Here is a 19533-nt window from a genome sequence, read left to right on the forward strand (position 1 = left end):
TAAAACGCTCTTCAAACCGGGAGATTTGAAAACGCCAGGTTTGCGTTTTTGTGTGGACAAAAAACATTTTGAAAACGAAGCTTTTCAAAAATGAGGTTACGATAGTCATGACATTTCCCTGCCCGAACTTTACTCAAACGCAAATCCAAAATGACCGGAGATTGTTGCAGTTTTAAATTCCTCCGGCGTAGTGTGGACAGCTGGTTCTCCAAAGAAGCGAAGAGGAACCAGGGGACATGGAGACATGTAAAGTAGGTTGCGTTATGACTCTACCTTACTCCACACTGCGATTAAAGATCTCTAAAACACGCAGTCCATTTAGTGGTCATTTCTGCACTGAGCATGTAATCTTTACATTATAGGTATTTAGCGAGGTATTAGTAGATTCTATTATGCCTTTTGGGACGTTAGGGAGTTTGACAAAACCACAAAGGCAACGTCGACGAGAACGTCGCTAAACAGAATTCTTAATTGAGCAATACAATGGCTGTGCAGGTGCGTTATAATTCTTGGTACATTTCTTTGCCGTCCTCTGCAAAACAACTTAACATGAAAGACCAAATTCTGCGTTGTCTAGAAAACATGAACCACGAAGGCTAATTTTTAAAATTTCTTTTTCGAATTTAACGGTGCGTTCCATATTCAGTTTGGAGGAAAAAGACTAAATGACTTTGAGTATCGCGAGATTCATAGCTAAAATATAGATTTTTTAATCGACGTTGTCCTCGGTGTCGCCGTCGTGACTGCTTAAATTCCCCAATATTACCATTTCAATGCCGAACCGGTAGTCAGTTTGTGATATATTATTGATTAAGCTGGTTTTACATGATAATAATTTTTCAAGTTGCGCAAATTTATATATTATTCATTAGCGTGAGGACGTTTTCGCCTTGGCTTAAAAATTTGAAGCTGGTTGCACGACCTCCATGTTAAAAATATTAATTCTCCATTTACTGATTTCATTATTTTTATAAAGTATCAGTTCAGAGAATTTGATGAAACCTTCCGAAGTTTCTCGGACGAGAACGGAATCACGCTTGGAAAATTAATTTCCGCAGAACATTCGAGCAATAATGGCAAAAATTAAGTTACCAAAAAAACCTCATGGCATGGTAATATTTTGAATACAATTAAGAAGAACTTTTCGAGACTGAAGCTCTCAAGCTGACCCCGAGAGAGAATTGAACTTGAAGTTATCCATATTTCAATTCAAACAGACGTTTCGCGTTCGTTAAAAACACAATAACACACGCTTTAAGCGTTCTAACGAGGTTTGACATTAACTTTTCCGAGAATGCTTGAGAATTTAATCGCGGAGTCAATTAGAGAAATGAACTAATAGTGAGTTGTTTCAAATAGTATTCTAAAAGTTACCGTGCTATGAGTAGATTTTCAGTAAATAATTTTTGCACTTATCGCTCAAACTTTGAGTGGAATCCGTTTCAAGTGTAAAACGCATCTTCAGTTTTACCAATTAACTGAAACATTTATTGAGGGCAATATTTAAGGACAGTTTCTGTTTCCATTTCTACTTTTCCCGTAATTAAAACCCTTTGCGGTTTTTGATATTTCAAGTGCTAGCCTCCAAAGTGATCACTTCTCTGATAATTTTCATTCGGTCTTGGACCATCATCATGGACAACAAATTTCTCGTGCACGATGCCACCTACTCTCTACGCTTCGTCGCTTTACAAGGAAAACAAGATATTCTGGAATAAGTTACCTTCAACGGACATTATCCACTGCAACGCCTGCGGCAGAAAAAAAATATTATGCTGTAAGAATAAGAAACTGACTTAACTTGAAGATATCTTAATTGAGGGGGATTATATTTCTTGCCTTTGGACTAAAGGATAGCTGACGAAAAGTGTTTGAACAATGGCTTAAAATCGTTTGGTATCTCACAATATTTTACTCTTCAGATAATCATCCAACAGAATAGGTACTTGTGGGGAGAAATTCCCCTATTTAATCAGCCGGTAGTATACAGCAACATAAAGTATACCATCAGTTTACAAAGAGCTGTATCTCACTTCGTATGACCCCTGAAACACTATTAAAAACAGTGCGTGGTATGTTTTAAACCTGAGCTATCAAAATAACATATTTCCTAATTTTTTCAATACTTGTAGCTGTCATTTAGTGTTTCACCAGGTTCTGGCGCCTTTAGTCACCATAGCTTTTACGCATACTTTTCACAAGATGTCTGGTTGTAACTTCTGTACCAAGACTAAAGTGAATGAGTCCAAAATAAGAAAATACGATATAACAATGTTTTTTCGTGCCGTACGACTAGATCAACAATATTTTTTTCCTGTCGTTTTTTGCATTTTTATTTTCTTGTAATGATATCAAAATAATAAACGTGTACTTTGTGCTATAAGAACCCTACCAGCACTGTTATCAGTCTTTTCACGACACAATTGAGATTGTCTCAGCTTCCAATCCGCCGAACTAAGGTGATTCATATATGAAAACAGCTGCCGAATTTGTGAAGAAGGGTGGCTAAACTTGGCTGACTCACGCTTGAACCTGATAACCTTGTCAGTAGAGCGATGATAGTAAAATAATAGCAGTAACAGCTTATAGCTTGATATGTAACATCGAAGCTGTAACAGTTTAATAAATTGGTGTCTTTTTCTTATTACTGCTACAGTTACTAAAAGAATTAGGAGCCGAAATGAAAGCTGAAATGAGAGCCGAGAAACAATTAAAATATACGAGGATAGTCTCCATGAAATTTAAAAGCCTTAGGTTGCAGAGTTCGATCAAAATTTTCGCCACTTGTCTAAAAATGTTCTAAAACGAGCTAAATTAATTGTTCCCCATGAAGGAGATGGGCTCCAATTATGACACGAAGGTCCTTCTTTGAAAAGAAATCCGATGTTAATATTCTGCCAGTCTAAGCGAATGAATTTTGAATACACCAATGAAATATGAATGTGTTTGCAAGTCTAAATGTTTGTGTGAAAGCACTATATTTTTGGCTCATAAGCCCGATTCACTTTAAAAACTTTTTCCAACGATGTTTTTTTTTTGATCGCATTTATACGCTAAGAAAATTTGAGAACGGATCTGACATTAAAGCTCAAAGTGAACTGAAAGTTGTTGACGTGGTTTAGTGTTCGGAACGTAACGGAAAGATCGCCCTCGATCTTGAGTTATCTGTAAGCTTCAGTACATTACAGAACGACCATGCAAACCATAATAATATATATCGTCCTTACCTTATAATATATATTAAAATATTTAGCCAGCTTACCGATAAACACGCTCCGAAGAATAAGCACCTTGCGATCTTCATGTCCATTCAGTTCAAAGCTTACAAGTTTACATTTCTTAAACAGAACCTGCAAACGAAAAAAAGAAGTTGTTTACATTTAGAGGAACTTGACTTCATAGTCATTGTTCGAAAAATCAATTCACCCTCTTAGTAATATTCGTCAAAATTTGTCTATAGATTCTTACCGACTTTATCGAGGCCCGGACTGAAAAGTTGACTTGTTTAATAGTTGTGTCCTGTTTTGGCAGTTGAAATGAAGAATTTAATGACTTTTCATTGTAATTCTAATCAGCCGATACAGGTGGCCTCTCGTTAAATTGGTTTGTAATCAAGCGGATCACACCAAAAAATGCCCAAACTGTAAGCTTTATCTTTTAAGAAAATAATAAAACAAAACTAAACCATCTTATATGGGTGGATCGACTCCTGGAAATGTTAAAGGAAGCACATAAAAGCGACAACAAACAACGGCTTATCAAATCGTGTTTCTTTCCCTTAATCTATACTTCTTTCAATATTGTCTCGAATTATTCCCATATTCTTCCAAAAATTTTAAAACGTATATGTGCAAATAAAATCTTTAGGACATTCTTCAACCATTAATTGTGGTAAAACGAACGAGTGCGTACTGGTGTATGTTCGCTGACAAACTGACTGTTTTAAAACAAACTTTTGCAACTCCTCAGTATTCGTTAACATTCGATACCATTCATATTCATGAATGTAGTCATTAACTCGAGAATTGGTCAAATAGTTCTCTTTAAGATGAGTAATTGTGCCCTTTTAACTCGGAGCTTAGGTCCAGGGTCTGCAAAATTTAACGATAGCTGTAAAATGAGGTGAAATTTTAACTGATAGCAGAGAAATCAAGAATTAACTGATAACTGAAATTATAGCACCCCCATTAATACCCTGACATTAGTATTTATTGAAACAGAAGCAAAGCTTTTTAAAAAACTGTACTGAACAAACCGATCCCAACTAATGAAGACACAAGGTCCCTACACAGCTTTTGAACATTTTAGACTTTCAATGTCAGGTTGTGTCTCAGTGAATTCATTGCTTAAAGCCCCGCGTTTCAGATTCACTAAGCTATTAAACAATGCTTGGTCACGTCGTGTGTCAATTATATTTTGGCCAGTTGCCATTATATGTCTCTTACAGTTCTCGGTCAGATCTTACTACCAGCAGGTACTCGACTCAATACTGTTAACTTTATTTTAGTCTCAACATTCGTATGCTCACAGTGCACGGAAAAATTAAGTCATATTTGATTGGTTGATTGCTGCCGCTGTCACTCTGTCTCTCATTTAACTTTCAGTTGAATATATCATATAAATAGCTAACTACTCACACAAACTGCTTGTAGAATTGGTTATTGCTGTTGCTGTTTGTAAATTTTATTTTTCAAATTGCTATCATCTTACAACTTAAGACAAGAAAGCGTGTCAAAAGAACAAAAACAAACAAACAAACAAAAAAGCCAATATAGGTTGCTCCAAGATTAAGGGTGTTAAGCTTAGTCAATACCTTCTTCGTTCATGGTTTTGCATTCGTTTTAAGGTGGCTCAAAACAGTTTCCAGCACTTAGAATTTGATTGGTCATTATAACCACTCATTATCACTTGATTCAGTCATGGTATCAAAAAACCGCCTCAACATCGGTAAACACGTTGCTATCATTTTCGTGACGCAGTAGGTTACCATAGCAACAGTATGACCTGCTATAAACACCCTTAATTTTAGCTTTAGGAGTTTATAATTCAAAAACGACATGGTGAAAATTTTTAAAATTATCTATCAAATTTTGATAAGCACGATAAAACGCAACTTTCGGCAAAGTTTAAAAAATTCTCCACATAGGGTCCAGAGCCACCTTAAATTTTCACAAATTTTAGGTGGCTCTGAACCCCATGTACAGAACTTTTTTAAACTTTGCCAAAAGTTGCGTCTTATCATGCTTATCAAAATTTCATAATGTCAAAAAAATTTCAACGTGCCGTTTTTGAATTATAAGTCCCTACAGCTGTAATTAAGGGTGGTTTCAGTTGGTCATCAAGTGATAAGGAGTGGTTATAACGACTCATCAAAATCTAAGTGCTGGAAACTGTCTTGAGCCGCTCTAAAATCGCACTTTTATCAACATGAACACAAGCAACGCTTTCATCTTTATCATCTCTACACTGAGGAATGGTTGAAGAATTCATGAAATTGTTAAATATATTAGCATAGGTAATCATATGGTTTTTCTCGTTCAATTTGGAATTAATTTGCACGAGTGAGTTCTTCAAAAAGCTGAAATTGCACGAGCCGATCAAGCTCACGCACCAGGTGCGTGAGCTTGATCAGTTATTTTCGGCACTTCGCACTGAGGAACGGACGTCAGCAAATTAACGGCATTAACTACTTAACGACAAAACCGTATGATTACTTATAAATAATATAAACGTGAAAAAATTTGCGTGGAGGAAGTTCCGGAAGAGCTTTCTTGAAACCATTTTTTTCCCATTCGAGAAAACTTTTTTCAATGTTTCCGCACAAAATTTTCGTCAACATTTTACGTAGTATCACTGGCTTCGAAAATTTTCTATTGTCTTTCAGCCAATCATAATCCAGAATTTTACAATGTGTAATTTGCACTGGTGTTACACTTTTTGCACGGGTGTTAAACTTTTTGCACTGGTGTTACACTTGAACTGCACTGCTCTCAGCCAATCAGAATCGATTATTTTTTTTCATGTATATTATTATAGTACTTAACTTTTCTCGGGGCACCCCAAATAAACCTTATTTTTTCTTTTGCTTCAAAAATGATGAATTCCTGAGAGATTTTGAAACATTACTTGGCTTCTTTCAGTCAGAAAAAGAGACTCTTCACTAAATTGTAAAAAGAAACATGTCTGTCATAATATTACTATTGCAAAATAATGATGCATTATTTAGAAATCTTGACTCACTACGGCATCCTAAAACCGTTAATTGCGCTAGCTACATGTTTCTAACCAATTGTCTGAAAAAATTCCACGACTGAACATTTCTTAAATTTCAAGATCACTCGGTCTACACCACATTTTGTCAATATGGAGCTGGCACCTTTTCATTTTCAAAAACGTGCCCGGAACAAAAATTATCCTTGTTTGAATATTGATGGAAGCGCAACACAATGTTTTGTTTTCAAGGCCAATGAGATGTATCTACTAGAAGCTGTCAAGAGTCCTAATACGTATTTGATGTTGTTAGTGTTTAACAAAGTGCAAGATCGTCAAAATTCGAAAGTGGAGCTTCCAGTTCTGTTTGATTTTACGTTCGATTTCTACCGAATCAATTCCATAGCACGGCAAACTATGGTAGCTGTGCTTATCTTGAACACCGAACAGCCCATGACAGGCATAGAGGAGGCCATATATTTTTGTGTGAAAATTTTCCCTGAATTAACAACTTCTTTTGTGCTAGGCTTGAAGTTTTTAGAACGTTTCTTGGGGTTTTGTGCAGTAAGACCTGATTATGGGCACCTGCACCAGTTGCGTGAGGTCGATCGATCAGTTATTTTCAGTTATTTGCGGACGTCGGCAAACTAACGGCATTAACTACTTAACGACAAAAGATATTGTTTATCTTGCCTACCACTAAGTCTGCCATTGGCTAGTGTAATTGCAACCAAGTAGAACATGCCAATCACTTTTCTTAACTCAACGTTACGGAACATGAATATTTCATATCGGGCCGATGTTAAATTTTTGAAAAGGACTAAAATATTAATTAAAACTTCCAGGGAACTTCCTGCGTTAAAAATTATTTCGCTTCTAGGCATCCCCCTAGCAATAATTATGAGTCCTCAAGAAATTTTCCCCTATACGAAAGGTGTTGATGGTTGTTAAAGATCATCTGCAAGGCATCTGTTCCTAATATAAACACACGCATCATGGAAATTTGTTCTTATTTTTATATTTTAATTTAAAGTGTGGCGTAGTTGTGAAGGGGCTAATCGAGAGAGGGTTTTTTTTTCTCCTTAGTCATTTCAACAAAAGTTTGCGGCAAGACAGGCATAAAGTTGAACATCATTGAGAACGAAACTGCGAATCGACAAACAAACAAACACAGTAGGTTTTATTATATTTGGACTGTCGGCTATGCTTAAAACTTCCTCAGTTTTCTCGGACTCGAGGGTTATTAGAAAAGGCCTCAAGGAATTTAAAATGCAGTTAAACTGGTTTACCGAACCAACACTTAACAATGAAAGAATGAAAAAACGTTTTGTTTTCGAATTCACTGGATATAGGTATACTTAGTGATAACGTGAAATATGACTTTTCTATATCAGATTAACTCGAGTGCATGATGTTTAAAGTATCCCGCAGGAAAATATCAAGTGTTGAAGAAAACTTCCAAAGGGAGCCTCTGAAGAAAATAACCAATCGTTATATCTCATAATAAATTCCAAATTAAAGGATCTTATAGCTATCTTTGAAAGACAGTATTACAAAAATTTCCTTTTTCCCATGGTTCCGTTGATTAAAAACATCCTTTAAAAACAGGAAATAAGGTTGTGGAATAAACTTCGCTTGCATGTCTATAAAAGCTTCTTTTACAAAGCTATTTCAAGTAAAACGGAATGTGGTCTAATAGGACCGCGGAATATCACAGAAAAACGCAATATTTGAAACATAAACACAGCCTTACTTACCCATAATCAGTCACATCCTACAAAACAAGTGTTTCCGAAAGCTGGGTTGATGCGTTTGAAGTCAAAAATCAACTCCTGTTCAATGTTTTTGAAGATTGTTGAAGAGAGCTGGACGTTGCTTTTTCAGGCCTTGCCAGTATATTAATGAAATACCGGTGGCAACATGCATACGTAAAATTATAGTGTCAGGGGGCTGTGACATTGTGACGAAATTAATTAAAAATTGCAAACAAGATAAATTTCACCTGCTCTGGAGATATGGCAGATAAGAACTGGTCGTTTTCACAAAACTTCTAGAAGTAATGAAGGGTTATGCGTAATTTCAGCTTGCAATTAATAATGTGAGGTGAAAGTATGATGTATAGCAGATACCATATTAAAACGAGTAACAGTTTGTTTTTGCCCTCTCCAGTTGAAAATAATTCTTTATTTATTTTCTATTTACATAGTTGTTTTGCAAATTAGAATGACGTATCCTGTTTAAGGAGAAGTCGATAAAGTGACAAGATGTTCCTTCATCTTGAAAACTGATCAGCAAGTTAGGGATGCTATGCTAACGCACCACAAAATTATTCGTGACGATCAGAAAGTAAAAAAAAAAGAGAGATGCCTACTCGGGCCTTAAGATGAGTCGTTTAGAAAGCTCAAGATTCAGAGTTACTGGTCCCGAGGAATGACGCATTCAGCCTGCTAGGACGTGTCTAGATGGCGAGGCTGTTTTAATTTTTGATGATTCCTCAGCTCTCAGGGTATCTAGCAGATCTCGGATGTCAGCTCTCAGTTACAAAACGTGCCATTTCTCTGCTAATGCTCGGAATACACAATGTATTTACCGTGACGATGCGCCAGATGTTCGGGACGAGGGAGAGGTGATTCTGTTTTAAAAGCCAGGTAGCCTCGAGTCATCTGGGAATTGCTAACTGTGTAAGAGGGTGGGGGAGTGAGGTAGGATGTAGTTTTGTTACTTAGACATGTCACAGAACTGTTTAGTAGGTGCGAAAGTAACTTCTCCCTTGCTTGTATTTAATTTGGGCTTGACCTCAGCTACTTTGAAGGCAGTGGTAGGTAGCCTTTTTCATATCATCGACCTTCACGAGCACTCCAAGCCCCCCTTCCCCACCCCCAAAGACTCAAGGCGCAAAGAGTGATAGGAATTAATTTTCTGGGTTACGTTAAGGCAGCCCGAAGAGTTTAGTTGAATATGATGTACAGCAGACATTTCGGCATACCTTTCGTGCCAATTTTTGGGTCTATATTCACTGAAGGCGTAAGGACGTCGAGAACGTGCTCGCCCGAGTAGTTAAGGTAATTTACATAAATGTTCTTTTTGCAAGCTAAATTGAATCTTCTCGGTTCTTGCCGAGGTTGATTGGGAATGAGTGACCTTGTATGGCTTTTTACTTTTCTCTGATGTCATAAGAAATGGTAGGTTTTGTGACGTCACCAGGAGACTATCAAAAGCAACCTAAAGTCATGCTTCAAGGTATCCTAACGATTCCAACAGTTAAAATTTGAAATTAATAGAGTGCTTATAAAGCACAGCAAACGTTGTGCATCGCTCAGGACTGACCCATTTTGAAGCTTAAGAGAATGGTAACTCAGAGATTGCCTATTTCCAGTTTGTCAGTTTTTTAATTAAAGGGTCTTCATATAATATTTCACTTGTACTGATATAGTGCGACAGGAACAGCTAAGTGACAAATGCGTAAACGAGTTGAATGAAAATTGTCAAGATGAGGACCTCCATGAGCTTAAGTGGCAAAGGCACGTTACTAGGCCTAAAATGAGCCACCGACCATCAAAGTAAGGGATTTTCACCTTAACAAATGAAGGAGGACTTCAATGGGTTAAGCGGATAAAATTTAATTATAAACTGGTTAAAGATGTTACGTTTAACTGTCACTTTTCAAAGAAGTGTCTCTTCAAGAAGCCTGAAGCTACCTCAGGAAGAGTGTATTTTTATAGTTTTCAAGTTCATCGTCCCGAGAGGATTTGAGATGGCGCAGTGGTGTTAGCACTCCACCAACTCTTCTTCAATCCCCACCAATGTAACCAGAGCTCAATTTCGGCCTGGCGCAATATACGTGGGTTGAGTTTGTTGTTGGTTCTCGCTTTGCTTTATGAGTTTTTCTCCGAATTCCAAGGTTATCCTTTTCTCTTGAAAAAATAACATTTCCAAATTCCAAATTTGGCCTGGTTAGAAGACCCGTATGAAAACCAGCTACGACTGATGTGGCTTCCTTTCTAAATGTTTAATAATTATTTAACGAAGTGAAGGTTTCCTTCACTTTAAATGTCAGCTTGAATATTACGTGATACCTTATTTTAGTGGCAACCGTAGTAAAATTTAAACCACCAACCGACAATTTCATAAAAGAAAGTTTTTGCCGTTATCTTTAAGAGGATGTACTCAAGCGTCAAAAGTAGACATCCAATAAAAAAAATACGGATGATAACTGAGCTGATGTGGCTGAAAATGTGAAGTTACATACAAGATATCAAGGTCTCAAAGAGGGTATAACCGTACAAACAGGGTCTCAAAGATATTAGGGGCACTTCCCATTCAACCAAAAATTCCGAAAATATCGAACCGGGGACAGATGGTACGGTAATTTCCCGAGAAATGTTTCCAGAAAATCCGGTAAAAGTGAATTTCCAAACAGTGAACCATTCAAACGAAACTTTCGGAAATTCAGGAAGGAAAATAAAATGGAACGGACATTTCCGGTAATAAATCTCCAAAAATTTGAATATACCTCGCGAGGTTGTTCTGTTTTCTGCAAATTTCGGAATATGCTGTTCCATTCGTCACGGTGCACTGGAAATTTCCGGAAATTTCCAGGGTCTCAATGACATGATGTGTCAAGGATGTAGTGAGCGATTATTTTGAAACCTATGTATAACTGCTATTTAAACGAGTTGCATCACGGTTTGGGCATCTTTCGTCGTTTGTAATGTGCTAATCTTATCCATCTTTAACCATCTCTGTTCCTTTATGGTTTGTTATTAGGGAGGTTAAGCATGACGTTAACGGCAGACGGCGAACGGCAATGATAACTTCTGACTTTGAGTTCTTTTCTTTTATTCCGTGAATAAAACACACAAAAATAGAATAACGCCTCCTACTATTCATGGCAAATACAAATAATTTCACTCTACTGTACACACAGCTGAAGAGAGACGGCAAAAGTTTCATTTTTGAGTTATTTTTTTGTGAAAAAAATACCTCTTAGTCGGCGCGTCGGGTATGTTATGGACGGGTCAATGGATGAGTGAGTGAGTGAGTGAGAGATGTATGTATGTCACACCAATCATATTGGATCTACTATAAACAGCCAATCAAATTTCTTGTTGTAAAGGTAAATAGTATGAGAGGAGATTTGATACCGATACAGCTCAGAAAGGTCACATTTATTCTTCTATAAAAGAGGAGGAATTATTCATGTACTAGGCTTATTTCGACATCTCTTGAGGCGAGGATTTTGTGGGCGGGTTTGATAAACATTTGCAATTGGATAATCAGTCAAAGAGACATAGTGTTTGGCATATAACTAAGAGCGTGCGATGAAGGGTGAGCTTTTCCCATTAGATAAAGTTTTCAATTAAATGAGTCTTAGCCGCTCTGCTACTAGGTTTAAGATTTGAATGATAAGAACAACTGTATTTTAGGGGAGCGGAATGCACTACTGAGAATTTGATGAGGTTGCGACCAGGTTCAAATCGTTTGCATGTTGTATTGAAACCTAAATATTGCTGCAGAGTTCGTAGTAAGTGTTCCGGACGTGAAGTCAATGTCAGCATCCATTGACAAGGTTCACGGTGAAAAGCGAAGAGACTACAATAAATTTGGTCAACAGAACAAAAAGATATTATTCTGTGACGATTTTACAATTATAATGGTTCTTGTTTACCACTGGAATGAGAAGATACGTTTGAAATGAAACTAAATCTTTTCTCTTCAATGTTATCAGGGTTTTCGCTTTTTCACATTAATAGCCAGCACGAATTGCAGTAGGAGAAAAAGGAAATAATTGTTTTCGTTCATGATAACTTTAGTGAGGTATATGAAGTCTTGGGCGTTTTATTGTATTAAACACAAGGACTTTGGTAATTGAAAAGTAAAGACTGACGTGTATGTTGCCGGTTTGTGATTTTTAGTCCGGTTTGGAGCGGAGTGTGACAGTTAGATACATACATTGGGTTGTTTTAGAGTGCATAATGTTCAGTGTAATGGTGGCTAGTTATGAACGAGATGAGTCTTGAGTTTTGAAGCAGTTCATGAGTTAGTTGTATGCAAATGGCACAAGATATTTTTATTTTTAGTTACAAAGGGTAACTTGGTACTTTTGTTTTTCACAACGAGTAAAGTCAATTAGAGGTGACAAATTGTCACGACTTGTTCCCACGAAATGTTTGCTACTTTTAGTTACAAATGGTAACTTGACACTTTTGTTTTTTACAAGGGAGTAAATTCAATTAGAGCTGACGAATCGTCACCACTTGTTCCCATGAAATGTTTGAACAAACAAAACAAGATATTGCTATTTTTAGTTACAAATGGTAACTTGACACTTTTGTTTTTTACAAGGGAGTAAATTCAATTAGAGCTGACGAATCGTCACCACTTGTTCCCATGAAATGTTTGGACAAACAAAACAAGATATTGCTATTTTTAGTTACAAATGGTAACTTAACACTTGTTTTTTCACATGGGAGTAAATTCAATTAGAGCTGACAACTTATCGCCTCTTGTTTCCAGGATATTAAACAAAAAAGAAGTCAACATCTTCGGACAGTTTTTGAGTTATTTTTTTGTAAAAAAAATACTTCTTAGTCGGCGTGTCGGGTATGTTATAGACGGGCCAATGGATGAATTAGTGAGTGAGTGAGTGAGTGACAGATGTATTTATATCACACCAATCAGATTGGATCTGCTATAAACAGCCAATCAAATTTCTTGTTGTAAAGGTAAATGATATGTGAGAAGATTTGATCCCGATAGAGTTCAGAACGGCCATATTTATTCTACTATAAAAGAGAAGGAAGTATTCATATATTGGGTTAACTTCGACATTTTCTGTGGGTTAGGCTGAGGATTTTAGTTATGAACGAAATGAGCCTTGAGGTTTCAAACAGTTCGTGAGTTAGTAGTATGCAAATGGAACGAGCTATTTTCATTTTTAGTTACAAAGGTAACTTGATACTTTTGTTTTTCACAAGGAGGAAATTCAATTAGAAGTCACGAATCGTCGCGTCTATTTCTTAGGACATGTTTTAGATTTGAAAGAGTTCTAACATTTACAATAGTAAGTGCAGGTAACGATTGTTTTGTTCTTGTTGCATGCAAATTTAACGAGATATGTTTAATTTTTAGTTACAAAGTGTAATTTGACACTCTTGTTTTTCACAAAGGAGTAAATTCAATTTAGGCACGCGAGGTCTGCAAGAGTTATTTCCCAAGAGATGTTTGCTATCTTTAGTTACAAATGGTAACTTAACACTTTTGCTTTTTATATGGAAGTAAATTCAATTAGAGCTGACAAGTTATCGGCTTTTGTTTCCAGGATATTAAACAAAAAAGAAGCTTTCATTTCTGGACGGTTTTTACGTCTCTGCAGTAGCAGTTTAATAGTTTTATTTGATGACATTCATTTCAGTCCGATATTTTTAAAGGTAAAAAGTATGAAAACTGCTCAAATGTTCTTTGAAGACTGCGTGGCACCAAGTTAAAGTGCAATTTAATTAAATCAGACTTTCAACGTGTCAGAGGGGTATTTTTTCTCTTTCTTTCTATTTTCGGTGAAGTAGTGTTGTGTTGTGTTGTGTTGTGTAAAAAGGGTAAACTTACGACTCGTATAAACTGCGAAAAGGTCTCTTAATTAACTTGAGTATTTTTGAGCAAAAATTCCTCTTGGGAGTTGGAAGGGTTATGTGATTGGTGAGTGAGGGAGTTATGCATGTGCGCGTGTCACACCAATCACAGTGCGGGTTGTATCAAAGAAAGAATCAAATTGCTTGTTAGAAAATAAGATGGTATCTACATTAATCTGGAGACGTGTCGGATTACTGTAGTTTGTTCAGTCAAACATTTTATGGCTTACTATTTAGCTTTCTTACCATAACCGATGTAACATCGCATGTACATCATAAATTCCCAGTTTCTTTCTTGCTGTACATCGTAACCAAAAACACTTGTCAAATTAACCAAACCATTACTGTAAACAGCTCCATAAATGCTCATATCTCCGACACTTCACAAAAAAAAAAAAAAAACTCTTGCACGCCTTGCGTGCCTATGTTTGTCGTTTGCCGTTTGCCGTAAACGTCATGCTTAACTTCTGTATTATCTCTTTGGTGTTTTTCTACCTTAGGTAACTACTATTTTCAGGTTTCCTTTAATTTAATGTAGCTTGTGCGTGGCCTAAATAACTCAAAATACCGTGACTGAGCTCCTTTAAGTGCTTTTTATCTGGGTTGCTATTGAAAGATCAGGATCAGAATTCCTTTTTCTGCCTTTGATGGACGTGTTTTGTAACTCCCCATCGGTACTGTTCTAAACGACCAGCATAACATGATCACGGCCTTTATTCTTATAACTTTGGATTTCCTCTTGAGTCAGCGATAGGAAATGAGGTCAAGGGAAGCAGTATCGCTGTAGTCCCGGAAATTAAGAACCATGCTGTTTATATTTTGGAGCCTGGAATCTAGGTCTTTCTTCCCAGACCCCAGGTAAAACTAACGGTTATCGTTCTGTGGAGCCCTCAAGTAACACATCTTTTTTTCTGTCCTGAAGTTTTGCAGTGCTACATGTATGTATCGACGGCCGGAGCAGTAAAGTCAATAACTCCTTTGCATGGAACCCTGAAAAATCCATGTTTTGATCCATTAAAACTTTTCCATTCTTAAATTCGATCCCTCAGCTGCGGGGAAGCCAAATTCCACAATCGTTTTTCATGTTTTTCAGAAACAGTTAGAGTAAAATCATGATAGTGCACCTGGTTTTAGGCCCCGTCCATATCAGACTTTGTGTTTAATTTTTGGACAATGGCACACCGTTTATGGGCATTTTTTATTGTTTGCAGCTTGAAAGGCGCTATTGTTTCTAGAACAAAGAACCGACTCTCAGCCAATTTCCGAGCGCGAGATTCAAAATCTTCGCTGACGACCAGATGCTGACAATATCACCCTTCTCGTGGTGGGGTAGGGGAAATGTCGCTCAGTACAGCGACATTTTTCCGGGGTACGGAAGGGAAAATTTGTTACATGAAGCGCGGGCTGTAGAAGTTATTTCTTTCTTGTTGCAAACCGGCGAACGCCAACGTTCAGAAACGCACGCTTAAATTGCCAGGGTGTGTATTTTAAAATACAAATGAAAAAGCGAAAAATAAACTGCAAGTAAAACCCAGTCATCGGCAAAGAAAAGTGAAGCGAAGAAAGCGGAGCAGTTTGAAAACAGAGTTTTCACTCTGGAAACGCATCAAATGTTTTCCGCCCACACCGCGCCAGGGGAATTTCAAAACATAGCAATCACTGGTCATTTTGGATTTGTGTTTAAGGAAAACTCGGTCAGGGAAATCACGTGATTATCGAAACGCCATCGTTTTCGGTAAGCTGCGTTTCCAAATGTTTTCTGTCCACACGAAACTGGTAAAAAGCCGGCGTTTTTCAAATTCCTCCGGTTTGAAGAGCGTCTTTTTCGAAAAGCTCCGTTTTCGTGACGGATTAGTGTGGACGGCGGTAGGCCTAACCGTAGAAATAAAACTGCGTTTTCAAATTTCTCCGGCGTAGTGTGGACGCTTCCTTAATGCAATGAACCTAACACGATAAAAAAGGAACAAAATAGCGTATTTGCTTAAATATACACCGATTTATGGCGCATGGCTATAAAATATAACGGTTACTTGAGCTTTAGATCCGATAACTCGAGATCAAACAGTAATTTGGCGACCACAGGTTACGCAACTCCAAAATAACAAACTCAAATTTAACAATAAATGAAAATAAGTAGTTCTTCCAATAAAGACCCGAGCTGAACGTTTTTACTATACGTAAGCGACATTGATACAAGTACATTTAACGAGCACATCTTTACACTCCGTAACCGTGTTGTTTAACTCGTTAGGTCTATAAAGAAATGCACTGCAGAAAGCAGGAACACCTGCAGGAACACCTGCAGGCAAACTAGATGAAATTTCGGGAAATTTCACCTCGGTTAATAAGCAGCAATTCCAACTGCAGTATTCATATTGATTGTAATCAACTATCTTGAGTTTCCTCTCTTTGCACGCCTGTGAGAATTTTATGCAATGATACATAGGACTCTACCATTTCATGTTTGATTGCGAACAAACAAACAATAACTAACTAAAATAAAAATTATGAAAATCCTTAAGAAGATCTTGCGTAATAAAAAGAATACTCGGAGCTGAGAGCGTTGCAGTGTGAACGTCAGAGAATTTCTTGATTTTCGACATCAACCGAATCTCAAACGTGATATGTATGGAAATTATGAATTAGTGCTGATGGCGAATTTTACACGTCTGTTTTTCTTTTCCCTCGAGGGGCTGACACTAGTTCGCTTCATTGAGACGAAATTGTGTAGAACATAACACGAAACGCGGTGAACAAGCCGAGAAACGTAAAAGTTTGTTACAGAGTAAAAACTTACCAATTCAACCTCAAGAAAAACTCGGCATCCTGTCTTTTGCTTCTGTAATGTGCAAGAACTTTTAACTTTGTACTTCTGAAGGCGAAGAAAAGTTGATTTACAAAACAATTATTTTAAGCTAAGTCATGTTTTTGGCCTATTTTAGTCAAATTCTCGAAGCAATGTCCAGGAAAACATTACCTGCAATTTTGGTTTAGACCTCGGCGTAGTAAGATTCGGAAATTTAGTTCTTTGGCCTTTTCTGTGTCTGAGTTTAACAATATTTTATCTTGTATTGTAGAGATGCCTAGGGAAACACATAACACCTGCTCTGCTAAGACAATAGGCAGTCATTTCATTTCAAAGCCTTTCTATATATCAGATAGAATAAAAGACAACAAAGCAATTTAAATGACCTCACGTAGGAGTGGCGCGCGAGTCAAGCTGATTCAACAAAATTTACACTAGAGGCGACAGTGATAGCTGCTCTCTTTACAGCCGTCAATCTATAATGTAAACTAACTAGTACCCCTGAAAAGCAAGTCCTGTAGAACTTACGCCTTCTGAAAAATTTCTTGATATTTACACTTTGAACAAGCCCCGATAAATCGCGGAATTCTCGTATTTATGCGAAGGTTTAGCCTCAATTTAACTGGATATCAATTTAAAATTTTCACATCGTGAGTCTTATCAGACATTCAAGAAGACAAGCTTGTTTGTATGTCGAGACAATTAAACATGTTGGAAGAAAAACATTTCCAACGGTCCTGCGACGAAAAATGTTACAGAGGAAATTTAGCACTGCATTAGTATAGTGGGTTATAGATCAGAATGAGTGTGGTTTCTATTTCGCTTGGGTTTCGAGGTATAGTGCAAAAAAAGTGTCATTTGTTTACTTTGATTTTGTTTGGTTATATTTTTGAGCATTCGTCATGTAACGACGTTATTAAACCAGGAACGGAAATCGGGGAACGGGGAAACACTTGTCAGAGCTTTCTCAGATAAAAAGTTTCAAATCTTACCCTTTATGCTAGCTCTAAACCAAATCCCCCGCCTTAACTCTGACCTTCCGGGTAACGGCCTGAGACTAATATTCTAGCCCTATTTCTAACGCGAGCCCTAATCCTTATCCTAACCCTAACAACAACCCTAGCCCTTACACCAAGACTAATCCTTATACTAACTCTTATGTACTACCAACATTCAGAGCTTGTTTCTGAATCACCTGGCCCCAGTTGTTGGAAGGTTGAATAACGCTATCCAACGGATAAATCGTTATCCACTGGATAAGTTTTAACAAAACAAACCACGCTATCCGGCTGAATAGTGATTTAAACGATTTCGAAGAACCCGGGCCTGAAGATTTAATTTCTATATAATACCGCTGAACAATGGTTTCGCTTCTCCGTTTCCCGTTTCCCGTTTCCCGTTATATTTGTAATAACATCAGTTGCTTACTAACTTGGTTCATTGTGCTGTTACCCCAGTTTGGTGGTCGAGGGTCAAGCTTTCCTACTAACTAATTATTTCAGAAACTAAAACCATGATTTTTAGTCTTTGCTTCCATATTCCGGCCCCATTTTCTGAAATAGGTAGTTTAAAGGGACAGTGTCTTGAACTGCGCATGTGCAACGTTTCAGCGGAAACTTGAAAAGTTCAGGCTGAATCATTCAAGTTTGATTTGACAAATTCAAAATGGTGTCGACTGGTGGAACCAGCCAACGTGGGTGAACAATAAAAACTTTTGGTTGAACGGGTCTAGAGATCGCTAACACTAACGCCCAAGGCAAGAGAACTATTATACTGTTATACTTGTAATTCGGTTAAATTGTAAGAGTACAAAGAAGAACATATGGATACTTCAATGCCATTCCATGACCGACAGAATCGAGTCAATATGAATCGGGGCAAACTATCTGATAGTTATAATCTAACTCATATATTGAAGGAATGCCATAGGGACCTCTCGTTGAATAAGATACAATTTGTCTGGAGGCTTCAAGCCCTCCATTTGGCGAAAATGTTGACAAGAAATGCTAATTTTATGAACGATAATTAATTATTTGAAAACTTCGGGCATAACTTCAGTCGTAGTTAAAAGTTTAGAAAGTGATGAATTTTTATTTTTGGAGCCTAAGCAGTTTTAACACGTATATTTTATTTCAGTGATGAGAGTAGAAAGTTGAAATGATTATCTTTTTGTCGCAATATTCAGTAGTAACGCTACAAATGAGTTGAACCATTTGAGTGATGCTTGAAAATTCTCTCAAATTTGCGCAGTTTGAACAAATTTTCAAATGTCTCGAGTAGTGTATATATGTCATTGGCCGGCTGGGAGGTCCGTATGGTGAAAAACTGTGACCGAGGTCTTGAAAATGAGACCGCAGGCCGAGGGCAGCATTTTCAAGCCCGAGGTCACAGTTTTTCACTATACGGACCGACCTTAAGCCGGACAATAACATGTTTTATTTTTTTCTCAAGCACCTGAGCGGCTGGAAAACTAAATCCTCGAATTTGATTGGCTTATCATACGCACGTGACCGGTCCAGCTTTTTACGACACGGCCCACGGGCCGGATTTTTTTCCCGCTGCCTAAATTTCGCTCCTGAAAGTTAGCGGTAATCGTCAATCTTTTGCCTTTTTTACACATCCATCGACAATTCAATTGAGTGTTTTGAAGTTGTGACAGTTTGCTTGGTTGTTTGTAGCTTGGCGCTGTAATGGTTCGTAATCCTGTGTTTCTCTCGCCGTAAAATTCGAGTCAATTTCAGTCGAGTTTATCTCTCTGATCGTTGCCGTATTTAGAAGAATTTCTGTGGAATACACTTAACGAATTTCCTCGCTTTCTGCTATTCAATTTACGGTGGAAAAGTGTCGAAGTGATTTTAAAAGCAACGACTGACAGAAATTGTTTTTGTA

The 19533-nt window shown here is 37.3% G+C and overlaps 1 protein-coding gene across 3 annotated transcripts in view; it reads right to left on the minus strand.

Annotated features, from left to right (window-relative positions):
* LOC110048087 (polycystin-1-like protein 2) overlaps window positions 1-16948 on the minus strand; it is a 50458-nt gene extending 33510 nt beyond the window's left edge. Inside the window, exons 1-4 of one of the 3 annotated variants that reach the window (XM_020753865.2) lie at window positions 16816-16948; window positions 16636-16710; window positions 3263-3350; window positions 1724-1751 (exon numbers count right to left, since the gene is read on the minus strand). In XM_020753865.2, coding sequence (XP_020609524.2) covers window positions 1724-1751; window positions 3263-3310 — 76 coding nt within the window. In that variant the 5' untranslated portion in view covers window positions 3311-3350; window positions 16636-16710; window positions 16816-16948. Of the gene's footprint in view, window positions 1-1723; window positions 1752-3262; window positions 3351-3468; window positions 3532-7967; window positions 8122-16635; window positions 16711-16815 lie in introns of those variants that run through there. The other 2 variants (XM_020753864.2, XM_020753866.2) reach the window with 2 other exon arrangements.
* Window positions 16949-19533: the final 2585 nt, after the last annotated feature.

The sequence above is a fragment of the Orbicella faveolata genome, unplaced genomic scaffold (genome assembly GCF_042242905.1).
Source record: "Orbicella faveolata isolate gen_17 unplaced genomic scaffold, um_ofav_v1 contig_3, whole genome shotgun sequence".
NCBI lineage: Eukaryota > Metazoa > Cnidaria > Anthozoa > Scleractinia > Merulinidae > Orbicella > Orbicella faveolata.